Source organism: Herpailurus yagouaroundi, unplaced genomic scaffold (genome assembly GCF_014898765.1).
Source record: "Herpailurus yagouaroundi ecotype Mexico unplaced genomic scaffold, PumYag 188, whole genome shotgun sequence".
Taxonomy (NCBI): Eukaryota; Metazoa; Chordata; class Mammalia; order Carnivora; family Felidae; genus Herpailurus; species Herpailurus yagouaroundi.
The window spans coordinates 11,957,539-11,973,022 of record NW_024412419.1 but is presented as its reverse complement, the minus strand read 5'-3'; the positions used below and the strand labels follow the sequence as shown (position 1 = coordinate 11,973,022).

Genomic DNA, 15,484 nt, shown 5'->3' with positions numbered 1-15,484 from the left:
TATTTTTGGGACAGAGAGAGACAGAGCATGAACGGGGGAGGTGCAGAGAGAGAGAGGGAGACACAGAATCGGAAACAGGCTCCAGGCTCCGAGCCATCGGCCCAGAGCCTGACGCGGGGCTCGAACTCAAGGACCGCGAGATCGTGACCTGGCTGAAGTCGGACGCTTAACCGACTGTGCCACCCAGGCGCCCCAATGTAAAGGATCTTTAAGTAAAGGGCTGGAGAGTTTTTCTTACCTGATACCATTTATGAACTTTATGATGTATTTGGCTGCCAAGAGATGTTATGGCGGACTTAGAATAGTTTTAGAAGAATAAACTGGGTTTCTGCAAGTTTTCTGGAGGAAATAGAATGTCTTGAGTTGCACTCAATATTATTTTATTATTACGACTACAGTTCTCTTCATAAAGAGCTAGTTTACCATTCAGTCAAGCACAAACATATGACACCTATTACAGGTTAGCATTTAAGTGTCTAAATTCAATTCTATTATGCAATTTCAAATTAAAAATGGAAGCAACTTCATATGATGTATTAATCTCTGATTTTTAATATGCAGAAGCATAAAGGGTTAAATGCTGAATCGTTAATGGCTTTTGGAATAATAGGCTTTTTAGCTGATAGAAACTACAAAATGAATATCAGTTAATGATCGCTCAACATGGAAAAATTAATAGGAAAAAGTGATTCCTTTACATAAGATATTGTTACATAACTTTTGTCTGATTCTAAGGTAGAAATGTCTATGGCTATCAGCAAAGTGAAGGGGAATTATATTTTAGTTCATCTGAGGTGTAATGATATGATGTAAGGGTAGGAAGAAACAAAAAAAATTTTTTTTTGACGTAGGCTTCATATCCAGGGTGGCGCCCAATGCAGAGCTTGACCTCATGACCCTGAGATCAAGACGTGAGCTGAGTCAGATGCTTAACCAACTGAACTACCCAGGCACCTCAGAATGAAAAATTATTTCCTGTTTTTTACCTTCCCCTCAACAAAGGCTTACAAAAACATCAGATTGCTTCTCTTTAAAATGCTTATCTTGGAATTGTCTCAATTTTTATTTCAATCTTACTTAGCAGCTCACAGAGTTACTATCTGTGTTAGTTATTTGGAAAACATAATGTGCTTTGAGAATAACTTATTCATGATTTAAACCATCTTCAAACCAGGCCTGGACTCTCAGCTAAATTAAGAAGTATGTTGGATGATCATGGTAGCATTTGGCAAACAAAGTCTAATACACAATATATTTACTTTCCCTAGCGACAGAACAGGTTGACAATATTCCCATTCCACATGTTGGTACTTGTCATTCAAAACAACGCATTTCCACTTTCAACCATCTAAGGGCTCCATCTATACCCTGGGTGATGTGCTATGGTGTGGGGAAAAGTGCACAGGATCAAGACCTGATGAAGTGTGTTTGAATTTTGGATCTGTTGTGATCTAGGATTGCTCTGAGCTTCAGTTTTTCATGAGGATGAGAGTTTTATAAGCCATGAATACTATCAATGTATTCATGCAGTAATACCATTTATATATTATTAATAACTCAGAAGCAGCATTGCAGATATCCATATAGTAAATATAGATTCTAAATTAGATAAATCTGCAAGTTCAGTTGGTAGAAATGTTGAAAGACGTGATTTTAATGTGTTGAAATTCAACTCAAATTAACTTAAGACGAATGCACTGGCTCACTTAGCTAGGAAGACAGGAGTACACAGATGTCACTTGTTTCAGGCATGTTAATATCAAATGAAGTCTTTATCTCTCTGTTTTGTTTTTTTTCATTCTCACTGGCTTCATTGTCTTTCCATGCAGATAGGGTTTTGTGTGTGGTAAGATGACTGCTAAAACTCCCAATTTGTGTCCTTCAAACTCTGTGATCCAAAAAAGAAAGGTGCTTTTTCCTCCATTTCCATTTTAAATCCTTCCTTCCTTCCATCCATCCATCCATCCATCCATCCATCCATCCATCCCAGGGAAGAATTCTCTACCCAATGCTTGAGGTCAGAGGAATGGGGCTCTCTGAGATATGGATTGAAGAGGCAGAGTTTGCGGATTGGCAGCCCCACTAGAATTACATGACTTGAGTGAAGGGAGAGCAATTGAAACAATTATCCAAAAGCTAAAAGCTGAGCAGACGTTCTGGAGAACAGTATGGTGGTTCCTCAAAAAGCTAAAAATAGAACTACCCTACTATCCAGAAATTGCATTATTAGGTATTTACCTCAAGAATGCAAAAATACAGATTCAAAGGGGTACATGCACCCTAATGTATATAGCAGTATATAGCAGCATTATCAATAATAGCCAAACTATGGAGAGAGACTAAATGTCCATTGACTGATGAATGGATAAAGAGGAGGTGATACACACACACACACAATGGAATATTATATTACTCGGCGATCAAAAAGAATGAAATCTTGCTATTTGCAACAATGTGGGTGGAGCTAGAATGTATTATATGCTAAATGAAGAGTCAATCAGAGAAAGACAAATACCACATGATTTCACTCATATGTGGAATTTAAGAAACAAAACATAGGGGAAGGGGGGTAAGAGGAGGAAGGGAAACTAACAAGAGAGTCTTAAAGGTGGAGAACAAAATGAGGTTTGATGGAGGAGGGAGAGGGATGGGCTAGATGGGTGACGGGGATTAAGAAGGGCACTTGTTATGATGAGCACTGGGTGTTGTATGTAAATAATGAACCACTGAATTCTACTCCTGAAACCAATACCATACCATATGTTAAGTAAAATTAAAAAAAAAAAAAAAAAAAGAATGGTCGCTGTCACTACATCAGTCACACTAAGAGAATCAGGAAAAGAGTCTTGCTGTACTTATGAAATACACACACCCTCTTCACTCTATCTCAACTCTCTTGCTCTAAATTAGTGTGCCCATCATCTTAGTTTGCCCAGGATAGTCCTGTTTCATTCCTATTTTCCTAATAGAATTATTAAAATCATATCTTTTCATTCTCAAAGTGTCTCAGTTTGGACAATTAACCAGACAGTTACTGAAAATCAATTAGCACTTCGGCTCGAGCCCCCCATCTGTCTTAAGTCATCCTGATCCTTAGACTCAGCTGAACTTTGATTTGAACTTTGATCACTTCTCTGCCTTTCTTGTCCACCCCAGTGTCTGATGCTCTACACTTGGAGCTCTTCTCAGGACATACAGAACATATTCTTTCCATTTTCTTTCCTTTTAGTGGTCACCTCACTTTCTCTTTCCTGGGCTTTTCCAGATATTAACTAGTGATGAAGAGGGCTTCGTAACCTGCCTACCTATCTGCTCAGAGCATCTCTGGGAGTGGAATTTCCCCTCTGGAAATTGCTCCGAGTTAAATGTACAGTCAAATAATGTAGTTTCAGCCCATGCTCTTTGTTTCTTCAGAATAGAGGCTTGCATGGATCACTTAGGCATGGCCTTATGTTTCCTGTTCTGTTGTATAAGCTCGGGCAAGTGGGGTCGGGGTGACGATGGATAATGCAATTAATACAGTGCGATGATGCCAAAAGAAACACATTTTCTTGGTGATATGTTTGCACTTGTTCTCTTCACACACCAGCTGAGAAGGAAGCACTTGTGTCAGCTTGGCCAGGAGCCCCCTGGATGCTTGTGTGCTTGATCAGGTGGAGGTCATGAAGGGCATGGATGAAACAGAAAGCAATCTCATTCTCTGCCCAAAATACTCGGATTAGAGGGGCGCCTGGGTGGCGCAGTCGGTTAAGCTTCCGACTTCAGCCAGGTCACGATCTCGCGGTCTGTGGGTTCGAGCCCTGCGTCGGGCTCTGGGCTGATGGCCCGGAGCCTGGAGCCTGTTTCCGATTCTGTGTCTCCCTCTCTCTCTGCCCCTCCCCCGCTCATGCTCTGTCTCTCTCTGTCCCAAAAATAAAATAAAAAAACGTTGAAAATAAAATAAAATAAAAACAAAATACTCGGATTAGATAGGGAGGAGTGGATAGCCCTGGTGCCCAGACTTGGGAGAGGGCAGGACTGAGGCCGCGCAAGTTCAGGGACCACCCTCACTGTGTGTTCTGAATAAATGGAGCTCCTACCCCTTTGTATTCTATTGCATACAACATCTGCATGCACATGTCTGGTGTCTGCTGCTCTGAAGAAAAGTACTTAGGGGGAAACAACATATAAAAAAAGGTTTGGGGGGAAGTTTTTCATTTATTCAACAAGTAATATGTATTTTGTCTTGCGCTCTGTGCCAGGTGCTGTTAATATATTCTGGGGGATGTGGCAGGGATGTATATAGTGTGTGTGAGATGATAGAAAATACATGTATTGATCTCTGCCCCTGGTTCCTAGCACAGAGCTCCTAACATCCTTATAATTTCTTAAATGATAATACTAGGAGTATCTCTTGTTCTAATATTTGTCTTTGACTCTGTCCCTAATCCAGGGCTCCTAAAACTTTGTAAATTCCTAAGTGATAAGAGCACGAGGAGTGTCTTTTGTTCTAACAAAAGTAAGTCTGAGTGGGCCCCTGGATGACTCCTCAATGGCAGCTGGTCACGAGAAAGACCAAGCTATGATTAGAAACTTGGAATTTTCGGCCCCATCCTCCATTCTTCAGAGAGAGGAGAGGAGCCGGAAATTGAATTGAATTAATAATTGATCATGCCTCATGAGGAAACCTCTATAAAAATCTCAGTAGTCAGGGGATTGGAGAGTTTCCAGGCTGATGAATACAACCACACTGAGGGGGGGGGGCGGTGATGTACCCCAACTCCAGGGAACAGAAGCTCCTGCACTCAGAACCCTCTGAGATCTCACCCTATGTGTCTCTTCATCTGGCTGTTCATCTGTATCCTTTATCACATGCTTTAACAATCTGGTAAACCGAGGTGTTTTCCTGAGTTCTGTGATTTGCTCTAGCAAATTAATTGGACCTGAGGTGGGGGAGGTGTCTTTGGAATTTCTGATCTATAGCTGGTTGGTCAGAAGCACAAGTGATAAGGTGCTCCAATGGCATAATTGGTTAGCATGCAGTACTTACACAGAAGCACAGGTGATACCTTGGGCTTGCAACTGGCATCTGAAGTGTATGTTTGGGAGTGTGTGTGTGTGTGTGTGTGTGTGTGTGTGTGTGTGTTGGACAGGGGTAAGTCTTGTGAGATTGAGACCTTAACCCGTGGAATCTGATTCTATCTCTGGTTTGATAGTGTTGAATTCCTGGAGACTTTGCTGGTCTGAGAATTGCTTGATGGTGTGGGGAAAAACCTCTGCACATTTAGTAACCAGAAGTGTTGTGTGTGAGTAGGAGGCTCGCAGGGAAGACACACGTAGTAGGGAAGAACTGGATTTTCCCTACACAAGTGAAAAGCTGAGTTTTTTCCATTTTAACATCTGTATGCATATAGTAGTGCACTCTGTTATGGCGGAGCCTACATTTTAGTGAATGGGGACAGACAATAAACAAATACAATAAAACACAGTATATAGCGTTTTGGGTGATAAGTGTTACGGAAAAAAGCAGAGAAGGTTATGGGAGATCTACAGTTCAGAGCAGGTGGTTGCAAATTTAAAAACAAGCAATCAGAATAGGCTTCAGAGATAAGGTGACATATGAGCAAAAACTTAGAAATAAGGGAGAGACACAGACAAATACCTGGGAGAAAACCTTCTAAATAGAGGGGACAGCCCACATAAAGTCCCTGCAGGGGAAATGTGCCTGGTGTGTTCAGAAGGAGAGAGGCCCCTGTGGCTGAAGGTGGTGGGAGGAGGGGGGAGGAGCAGGAGAGGAGATGAGAGGCAAGGGGAGCTGGTAGGTGAAATAGGGCAGGCTTTAAGGTCATTTAACTTGGAAATAAATGGGAGGCCTAGGATTCCCAGCTGAGGCTTTTAATTGCATTATTGCCTAACGCATCTTGATGGATATTGTGCAATTTAATTCCTGCAGGAAATGTTCAGTATTTGTGTTTCTTTTGAATGTGAGACAGGCTAATTCCTTGCACACTGTACATTCATTAGGTTTACAATAAGCTCTGCTTTCAAGTACAGGGCTTTCCACATAGAGGCACTTGTTAAATGAATAAATGAACAAATGAGGCTGGCATTTTAGCTCCCTCCAAGTAGGTTCTCAATGTATTATTGCCAGTTTCTTGCCTCCATGCCCTTTTCTCACTTGGGCTCTATTCAGCTGCCTGTGCTCTTTCAACTGTATGTTTTTCTGCCTGTCTTTGCCCATCCCATTTCCGCTTGCTTGAGACGCTCTCCCCAAACCTTCTTAATTCTGCCTAATATTAAAGACCCAGGACAAGCTCCACTTCCTCCGGGAAGCCGCTCCAGACTCTCTGAACTTTGTTGCCTTTTCTGAGCTCCTATAGCATTATTCGTCTGACAGCAATCATTGGCTTAGTATCTACCGAGTTGCATCATTTTTGGTGTTTATTAAAAAAAAAAACAGTTTGCACTCTTTCTATGCATTCGCCAACAAATACACGAATGGATGTTAGCATCTTAGGGAGATACTTTCACCATTTTTGTTTTATAGAAGCTGGCTGGATACGAGGGGCTCAGACTTGGCGCATCTGACGCAGATTAATAAACAAGCAGTGCACCGGGGCCAGGACCTAAATCGTACTCCAGACAAGCCAAAGTCACCGTCCTTCCTATTCATTAAAGGGTTAATCTAGCACTTCCTTTCCACGCCCAGCTCCACGCCCAACTAACTCCACCCCTCCCAGGGAGTCTTAAGCAGCCGCGGTGCAGGAAGCTTGTCCTTGGCGGGATGCCGTAGTGGCCCTGTCCCGGTGGCTCAGTTGCCCCGCGAACATGGCGGCCTCCGAGTCAGCGCCGGCGGTGAATCCAGGCGCCGCGGAGGCTGAGGAGGAGACGATTCTCTATGACTTGTTGGTCAACACCGAGTGGCCCTCGGAGACAGAAGTGCAGGTGAACCAGGCCCCTCCAGAGCTGCGGCCAGCATGGCGCGGACGCTGTCCGGGCAGAGCCACGTAAACTAGAGCCACGTAGGGGAGTGGAGCTGGGTGGGAGGGGGAGCAAGGTTCCGCCGCTTGTACCGTCGCCTTGGCAACGGCACCGCGGGCTAGCTGGGGTCTGGTTCCGCTAAAGCAGGGGTACCTGAGATCCCTCCTGGGCTCCCAGTTCTGTTGTCGGGATAGAACCTCGGGCTCTGGGTCTCAGTTTCATTGTATTTGGAGGGGGAGGCACAGCGTTGGGACTCCAGGGTCCTTCTGCTGTCTGGACTGTGGGTGGTCCTTTCAGGAAGGCGAGGCAAGAGCTGACCAGGGCTGAGCCTCATCTGCAGCGGGAGAACTTTCCAGGACCCTACAGTCATCTCAGCAGCTGGAGGGCCGCCACTGAAACCTTTACTCCTTGGGGCTGAATTGCGCCCATTCTTGTGTACTTCAGTAAAGAAGCATTTAGTGTGCTTGTATGTCCGTCCGTGTCCCAAATACCGTGTCGGGCGCTGGGCACAGGAAGGTGAATAACTTTTGTGGTGCCTGCAGTCTAGACTGGAGCCAGTCCAGTAAACATTTTTCATCACTTAGCGTAATTGCGCTGTGCTGATGGTGTGAACAGAATGCTGCCAGAGGGAAAGGTGAGGGGGTGCTGATCCGCAGTTAGGTTTCCTGCTAAAGAAGGGGTTCTAGAGGTTGGTAACCTGCGCTGGACCTTAGGGTCTGCAGTCATTCCGTAGAGAGGGGCCTCTCAGCGCAAGGTGAATAGTAGGGGCCAGGAACCCACATTTATTCAACACGTTTTTTGAGTGCCTAACTTGTGCCAGTCATTGTTTTCGACTCAGAGGATGCAGCAAGGGCCAAAAGGACTTTTATTAAAATCAGGCAGTCCCACCATATGGATTCTTTTTTCACATCTTTCCTGGGTGTTTCTTTACTGGAGAAACTACTCATTTTCCCATAAAGTTTGTAGTTTTTCTTTAACCTCCTTCCCCCTTGCAGTTTCTGCTTGTCTTGAATAATGTATTTTTTAGGCTGGCAGAGATCTGCATACATACTACTGTTTTTCGAGTACAGTATTTACTTTATGTTTGTCTTGAACAAAGTGAATATTGTAGGTCGTGCAGCTAGGATGTTGTTGCTGCTGCTATTGGTTGAACAAATACTGGTTTTCACTGCGTAGCACCCACTGGTTAATTACAGGAATGTTTCAGAATGCTTAACATTTTAAATTGATTAAAAAAAGAAGCAGAGTATCAGTTTACATTGAAACCTCGGAGCACTTTTTTTTTTTTTTGGTTCTATTGATTTCAGCTGTCTAACTTCAAGCTCTTGGAAGGGCAATTGCATCTGATTCATCTTTATAACCCTCCCTGGGACCAAATTGTGTCTTAACTGCAAAGCGGATAATCAGTTCATGTTTGTGGAATGGAATCATTTTTCTGTGCTTTTCAGACCTATCTGTCTGCACTTACTGCTCCTTCCTTAACAGTACATGAGTGCGTTTTATTCATTATTTGTTGCTTCTGCTATTGTTCACCCTACTCGGTTTAGTCTGTACTTAAGGAACTATTTAATACAGCAATTGTATATCAGTGTGTTAGTGGGATTTCCTCTGTGGGCCTATAACAAATAATAAGCTTGTCTCCAAGACACGAGTTTATTAATCCGTATGACCACTTTTCCAAGCACATCTTATTTTAGGCCACTGTAACCCACCCAAATAGCCTGTGCTGGACTGGCAACTAGTATGGTCTTGGGCTGGTGTTTTGCTGTTTGGTGTTTGAGGGGCACTTGGGTGGCTCAGTTGGTTAAAGGTCCGACTTCAGCTCAGGTCATGATCTTGCAGTCTGAGTTTGAGCCCTTCATCGGGCTCTGTGCTGACCATTCAGAGCCTGGAGCCTGCTTCAGATTCTGTGTTTCCCTCGCTCTCTGCCCTTCCCCCACTCATGCTCTGTCTCTGTCTTTCAAAAATGTATACATGTTAAAGAAAAATTAATTACGTGATGTTTGGTATTTGACTTTCCATCTTGAATCTTTGTATTCCCTAGCAAAGTTTGTGCTGACAAATGCCTATAACTCCACTGTGCTCAGTTTTGCTCCCACTGTTTTCAGTCCTGCTTTTCCTTCTTTTGTCTCTGAATAGTAGTTTTTAAATACTGGTAGCTGTGCCCTGTACTGAGCATTAGCAAAAGAATATAATTTTACATGTTGTGTAGGTATCACAAGAAAATTCTCAAATTAATACATCTTTCTTTCCAATTGCAGTCTAGAGGCAACCGAAAACATGGTGCATCCTTTATCATCACCAAAGCAATTAGAGGTAATGGAGCTTACTTATTTTTCTCTATATAATGATAAGAGCAGATAATTTTTTTCCCATTTCATTTGTAACTTTATTGTTTTTGAAACTTTAGGAGTTTTAAAAATGTTCTTTAGACTTATAACGGAAAGCCTGATAAAAGTGAATAGCATACATGTTACCTGAATTTAATTTTTTATATGTATGCATATTAATTATGTATGATATATGGGTATATAGGTGTATATGCCGATATATGTGTGCATACACACATTTTTAATGCAGTTGAGAGCTAAAATATGGCTTAACTTTAACCATTATGAATGTATTCTAGAAGAAATGAAGAAAATCAAATCCAGTATGGGTCCCAGAGAGTCTAGACATTGAAAGTGAAAAGACAATGACCAGCTGTTTTAAGTGGTTTACACGATATTTCTGCTACATCTGGCCAGAGTTCTTCAGATTAAATATTTTATCAACCAGAGCATTCATGTAACCGCTGACAGAGTTTACATATACATACGAGCTCACGGTATCAGAGCAAGTCTTCAGCACTTGTTGCTAAGCTGGTGCTATGGGGACTTTATGTACATTTATTGATACAGTCCTTTACCAGACCAGCAAGGTAGGTACTGTTATGACTTCATGTTTTTAGATGAGGACACTTGCCCAGGATTATTCGTTTGGAATTTGACTGCATGTCTTTCTGCCTCCAAAGCTCATCCTCATAACGCTGGTGAATTTGAGCTACTTACACAGAGAAGATTCAGTTTCAAAGGAGTCGAGTACTTGAAATTAACTATTTTATCTCCTGATAAAGATTATTTTCTGATACAAGTGCTAGCATATTCAGTTTTCATTGTGACTAATGTTTTGAAATTTTGAAAATTTAGAAAATGTACCCAGGTGATAAAATTCATTTAGAGAAATTTAGAGAATATGGAAAACCACAAACTTGAATGAACAATTTCTCATTTTACCACCCAGAGAAAACCTGTTGCCCTTCAGATCTTTTTCATTGATACACATCTACATGTTCACACACACATACACGTTTTATTTTTTTCAATTTTTTTAATGCTTATTTATTTTGAGAAAGGGGGTGTGTGTAAGCAGTGGAGAGACAGAGAGAGAGAGAGAGACAGAGAGACAGAGAGAGAAAGAGGGAAGCCCAAACAGATTCCATAGCGTCTGCACAGAGCCTGATGTGGGGCTCGATCTCACAAACTGGGAGATCATGACCTGAGCCGAAATCCAGAGTCGGATGCTCAACTGATTGAGCGACTCAGGTGCTGCCACACATACACATTTTGATAGGATCATATAAAACATTATTTGTCAATAGGATAGTTAACCTTAAAAATAAAACTGTCAGTTATTTTACCAGTAAAAATGGGTTTATTCAGGAATAACAGAATTGCAATTCAGGACATGCAAGTTACAGCAAAACTACAGCCAAGTTCAACAGAGGAGGGGAACGTTATTTTCTGGAGGAGGAAGTAGTTGTGAGGAGTTGTTTTGAACTAAAAAGCCATTGGAGAAAAGAGTTCTGGGTGATGATGGTTTCTCATTGCCCGAATTGCAGAGGTAGTCGATTTCTTATTGGCGATGTGACAGTACATCTCTTCCTTGTTGGGGCCTGTAACAGGATATTTTCTTGTTGATGACTCTTCTGTTGAGGTCTGTCTGATGCTGCTTCTTGTAGTTAATGTCAAGTGGTACTGCTCTCCCTTCTGGCCTCCTGACTCGACTTAAGTGAGGTGTCCCTTAATTTTCAGTGTGTTAGAGATTTGTGTCTGCTTGACTTCTGCATTTTAGGTATTATTTTTTAAAATCTTTGCTACAAAATATAATAGTATCTTAATTTTTGTACAAATATTTTGGTTTTAAAGGGTGGTTACTGTGACTTCTACTGTATGGTTTTATTAAAGCCTGTTCAGTGAAATTTACATCTCAAACCACCTTTACTTTTTTATACTGTTAGAAAATCCTTCAAAGTTTTGAGTAACAAAAACTTGGGCCTTAATATAAAAAAGTACATGATCTTATAAGAGTTACAGTGCATATTAGATTATATTCCCTTATTTTAAGAATTTTGTTCTACATATTTTGTAATGACTCAGCAGTATATTTTAGGTGTATTGTTGATGAAGCTATTTGAAAGTGATTCCTAAAGAATAGCTGATTCATATTTGGTTTTGCTATTTTTATTACAGATCGTTTATTATTTTTACGCCAATACATCTGGTACAGGTGAGTGTCGCTTCAGAGAATAGTATGAATGTCAAATACAAATATTATCTTATTTATGATTTGAGTTTTCAGAATTGAATCCCAAATTGTGATACAGATGCTGACATTCCGATGAATAAAATAGACCTTCTCAAACATTTGATATAGTGACAAGGTAGCTCAGTTGACTTAGGGTAATTTTTGTTCCTTAGTCCTTATTAAGACTATCTCAGGATGACTTCTGCTTTCTCTGAGTATTCTCAGCCTTATCTTGAATGCCCACATGATGTGTCTGTAGCTTGGGGATCTTTTTAAGAACAATTTTGTTTTTTACTGGATCAACAACTCTTGTGATCAGTATTAGTTGCTGTGCATGGGGGGGCAGGGGGCCCTTTATGTTTCTGTTCTTGGGGACTTTTTAGTTGTTTTTAGTATTAAGGATGTTTTAGGAATGGTGCAAATTTTCAGCCTTAAAAGAAACAAATGATCATTCTGACAAATGATACAGGTCTGCTCTTAGATAGGTATATAGGGATTGTTTTATAGATTTATTTAACACAGATTTTTTTTTTCCTTAAGGACATTTAATCTTAAACGCTCCAGAGATAATAGAGACCTTTAGCTCTTCTCTAGGATTAGCTCTGATGTTTTTATGCTTTGTGTGTGTGTGTGTGTGTGTGTGTGTGTGTGTGTGTGTGTGTGTGTGTAAATTTAATCTTGTTTTTTAGGGGCTGTGGAGTATGATAGGGTAAAGAGATGAGAGTGGAGGGAGGGGCAAGGATGGGAGAGGAGTTTAGAAGTAGGCTATTTTTTCCTGAGCTCACTGGGTGATCTAGCTTGCTAGTCCTGAACATCTTTGGGAAGTGTGGGCAGAAAATATCCAGTATAGGCCAGTGCACCTTGAAGTGATTGTCTAATCTTCTGGAGGGTATGTTTTGTTACTTTCATAAGTAACGTGAAGTTAACTGAAAAAAGTTCAGTTTTTGCTCTTTCAGTTTATGGTAATTAAAACTAAAGGTTTTGGGGCCAATATTTGTTTCAAGTGGCTTTTTCTTTTAAAGTTTTTTTTTTCTCTTTTAAGTATGAAATATTACAAACAGAATTATAGATACTGTAAGTTATAACAGGTTTATTATATTATCTACTTGTGTAGGCACATATGCCTCCATGTGATTTAGGCAGTTGTTTGCTCCAGATAGCCTTCTCTCTCTTTGTGCAAAATGTTACAACTTGAGGTGCCCCCCCCCCCCACTTCCCTTGGAGAGGATGGATATTCTTCTCTTCCATCTGTTGATGCTATCACTCACATGCGTGTTTCCTATCTTTGTTATGGTATTTGTGTAACTACCATGGTATTAAATATTTTGTGTTTTAGAAATGAATGCAAGTACACTGAACATATAGTACTGATATATATGTATATATATATATATTTTTAACTGGTTTTAAAGTTTGTTTATTTTGAGAGAGAATGAGAGAGTGTATGCGAGTGGGGGAGGGACAGAGAGGTAGAGAGAGGATCCCAAGTGGGTTCTAAGCCACCAGGAGCCCCATTACTGACATATTTTATTTATTTATCTAAAACAAGTATTGTCATTTTATTTTGTTTTTTAAAATTTTTTTTTTGAGAGAAGGCGCAAGTGAGTGAGGGGCAGAGAGAGAGAGAATGAGGAGAGCGAGAGAGAAAAGCGGCTTGAGCTCATCCCATGTGGGATTTGAACTCACAAACCATGAGATCATGACCTGAGCAGAAGTCAGATGCTTAAAGACTGAGCCACCCAGGCGCCCACCGATATATTTTAATTACAGATCTTTTTAGGCTACTTTTTTTGTTTTCTATTTTACACAATTTTTGTTTTGTTCTTTTTTTTTTTTCTTTCACTAGCTTGTTTTCTTTATTCTTTTCCCCCTATTGTCTTGATTTCCTCCTGTGTCACTCTTGCTTTGTTGTATCTGCTCACGCACCCGCGGTGGATCCTTCCCTCCTGTCTTTTGTGAATGATGTTAGTGTGAGCTTCCGTTTAGCTACTCTTGCACCACTTGAGTGAATTTGACATCGCGGTCTGATCTTGCATGTAGTAAAGGCTTGGGGTTTTGTTTTTTCACAGGGGAGTTCATTCCCATGCCCCCACAGACCAAATTCTAGACTCAGATGAGCTTCTAGAACACCCTCCCTCCCTCCCCCGGGGTCCTGGGAGGCTCTGGCTCTTCCGTCTACGTGCAGTCTCTGATGGGTGCTGGCCTTCGCAGGAGTCTCCCTTCCAACTCCTGTTCTCCCTGTGCCCCGCAGCTCATTTTCTGTCCCAGGTGTTCCCTCCTGATTTCATACCTGTAGCCAATTCTAACTTTAAGTTCCCTTTTCATTTCTAGTGCTTGGAGATTTCTCTTTCTTTCTTAAGAAATTTGGTACCGTTGAGTCAGAATTTCTAGGCAAGCATAGAAGGAAAGGTTTCTTACAAGCTCACCTCTGCTATGTTACTGGCATCATCCATAACCTTTCCTTAGAAAGCTTGTAACATTTATACTTTTGAATATACCACCATGTTTTTCTGGAAAAAGAGTTATGTACCTGGTCAGAAGTTTCAGATAAGCAATTAGTAACTTTGGGTTTTAGGTTTGCCCATATTCGAATTTTATATTTTAGTGGAAAAAAAAATCCTCTCTTGTTATATAGATCTGTATGCTTTTTATAACATTTATCTACTTATATGTATTTTTTCTGATTAGATTTTAAGTTGGTTAATGTGTTGTTTCAGCCCTGTGCCTTTTTTGCTCCCTGATGGACTGGTTCGCTTGGTTAATAAACAGATACATTGGCATTTGGTACTTGCAAGGTAAGGTATTAAAAATTGATACAGTTTTCTTTAGTGGGGTTAGCACTTCAGTTTCGTTATGGATATTGGGGTCCTTTTGTCTTGCATTCTTGTTTGTTTTTTATTGTATATAAATTCCTTTTACATATTATTTGTTACATATTATTTGTGTCTCTTCAATGAATTCCACTGTATTGAATCACTTTGTGCACACTTTGGTACCTTTTATGCTCGTTTAATTTTGAGGTCAAAAGTTGGATAATTGAAGGTGTGAAAAAGATAAAAAAATAATTTTTAACTTCTTAGAATAATTTCATCTTTGAAGACGGCTACAAATATTCACATAATTTTTTTTTTTTCCCCTCTCTATGAAAGCAATGGAAAAATTTTGGCTGCCGTTCAAGATCAGTGTGTGGAGATCAGGTAATTGTTAATATTACTCCTATTCAGAATTTTCCCTTGAGAAAATTTTCCTTCATTTATGGGAACTAAGTTTTTTTTTGTTTTTTTTTTTTTAATTTTTTTTTTTCAACGTTTATTTTTGGGACAGAGAGAGACAGAGCATGAACGGGGGAGGGGCAGAGAGAGAGGGAGACACAGAATCGGAAACAGGCTCCAGGCTCTGAGCCATCAGCCCAGAGCCTGACGCGGGGCTCGAACTCACGGACCGCGAGATCGTGACCTGGCTGAAGTCGGACGCTTAACCGACTGCGCCACCCAGGCGCCCCGGGAACTAAGTTTTTTGAAGGGCTTATTTAAAGGGCTTTTGTTCTTAACTCCCATAATTTTGTGGGTTGGTGTCAAACAGCAACTTCTGCCAATTACAGGACAAAGGATGCTTTGTTAGAGTCACATGGTCTCCTTCCCCAGATCCCTCTCTTCTCCCTTGGGCAGTTTTACTTTTTCAGTAGACCAGGCACATCTTCAGAACTCTGGGAGTCACTCTTGGTTGACTGGTCACTGCTAAGTCCACTAAAACAGATGCTCAAGAAGGTATTGAAAAAGTAGGGGCCGCCTTGCTCTGTTGGCCTAAAGCTGTACGTGGAATGTGAGTCTGCAAGACGAAGAGTACGTTTTACTTGAGACCAGTGATATTCTCTGTCCTTTTGAGACATTCGTCGGTATTATATACACATTTGAAAGTCTTCTCTAAGTTGAGCTTTTCATGTACTTTTTTTTTTTAA

At 40.9% G+C, this 15,484-nt stretch overlaps 1 protein-coding gene across 3 annotated transcripts in view; it reads left to right on the top strand.

Annotated features, from left to right (window-relative positions):
* The window catches only part of NBAS (NBAS subunit of NRZ tethering complex), a 366,039-nt gene that overhangs the window by 17,592 nt on the left and 332,963 nt on the right, over positions 1 to 15,484 (top strand). For 2 of the 3 annotated variants that reach the window (XM_040496112.1, XM_040496111.1), the window contains exons 1-5: positions 6,746 to 6,924; positions 9,222 to 9,276; positions 11,472 to 11,508; positions 14,244 to 14,321; positions 14,676 to 14,723. In XM_040496112.1, the coding sequence (XP_040352046.1) occupies positions 6,808 to 6,924; positions 9,222 to 9,276; positions 11,472 to 11,508; positions 14,244 to 14,321; positions 14,676 to 14,723 (335 nt within the window). In that variant the 5' untranslated portion in view covers positions 6,746 to 6,807. Of the gene's footprint in view, positions 1 to 6,745; positions 6,925 to 9,221; positions 9,277 to 11,471; positions 11,509 to 14,243; positions 14,322 to 14,675; positions 14,724 to 15,484 lie in introns of those variants that run through there. The other variant, XM_040496113.1, reaches the window with a different exon arrangement.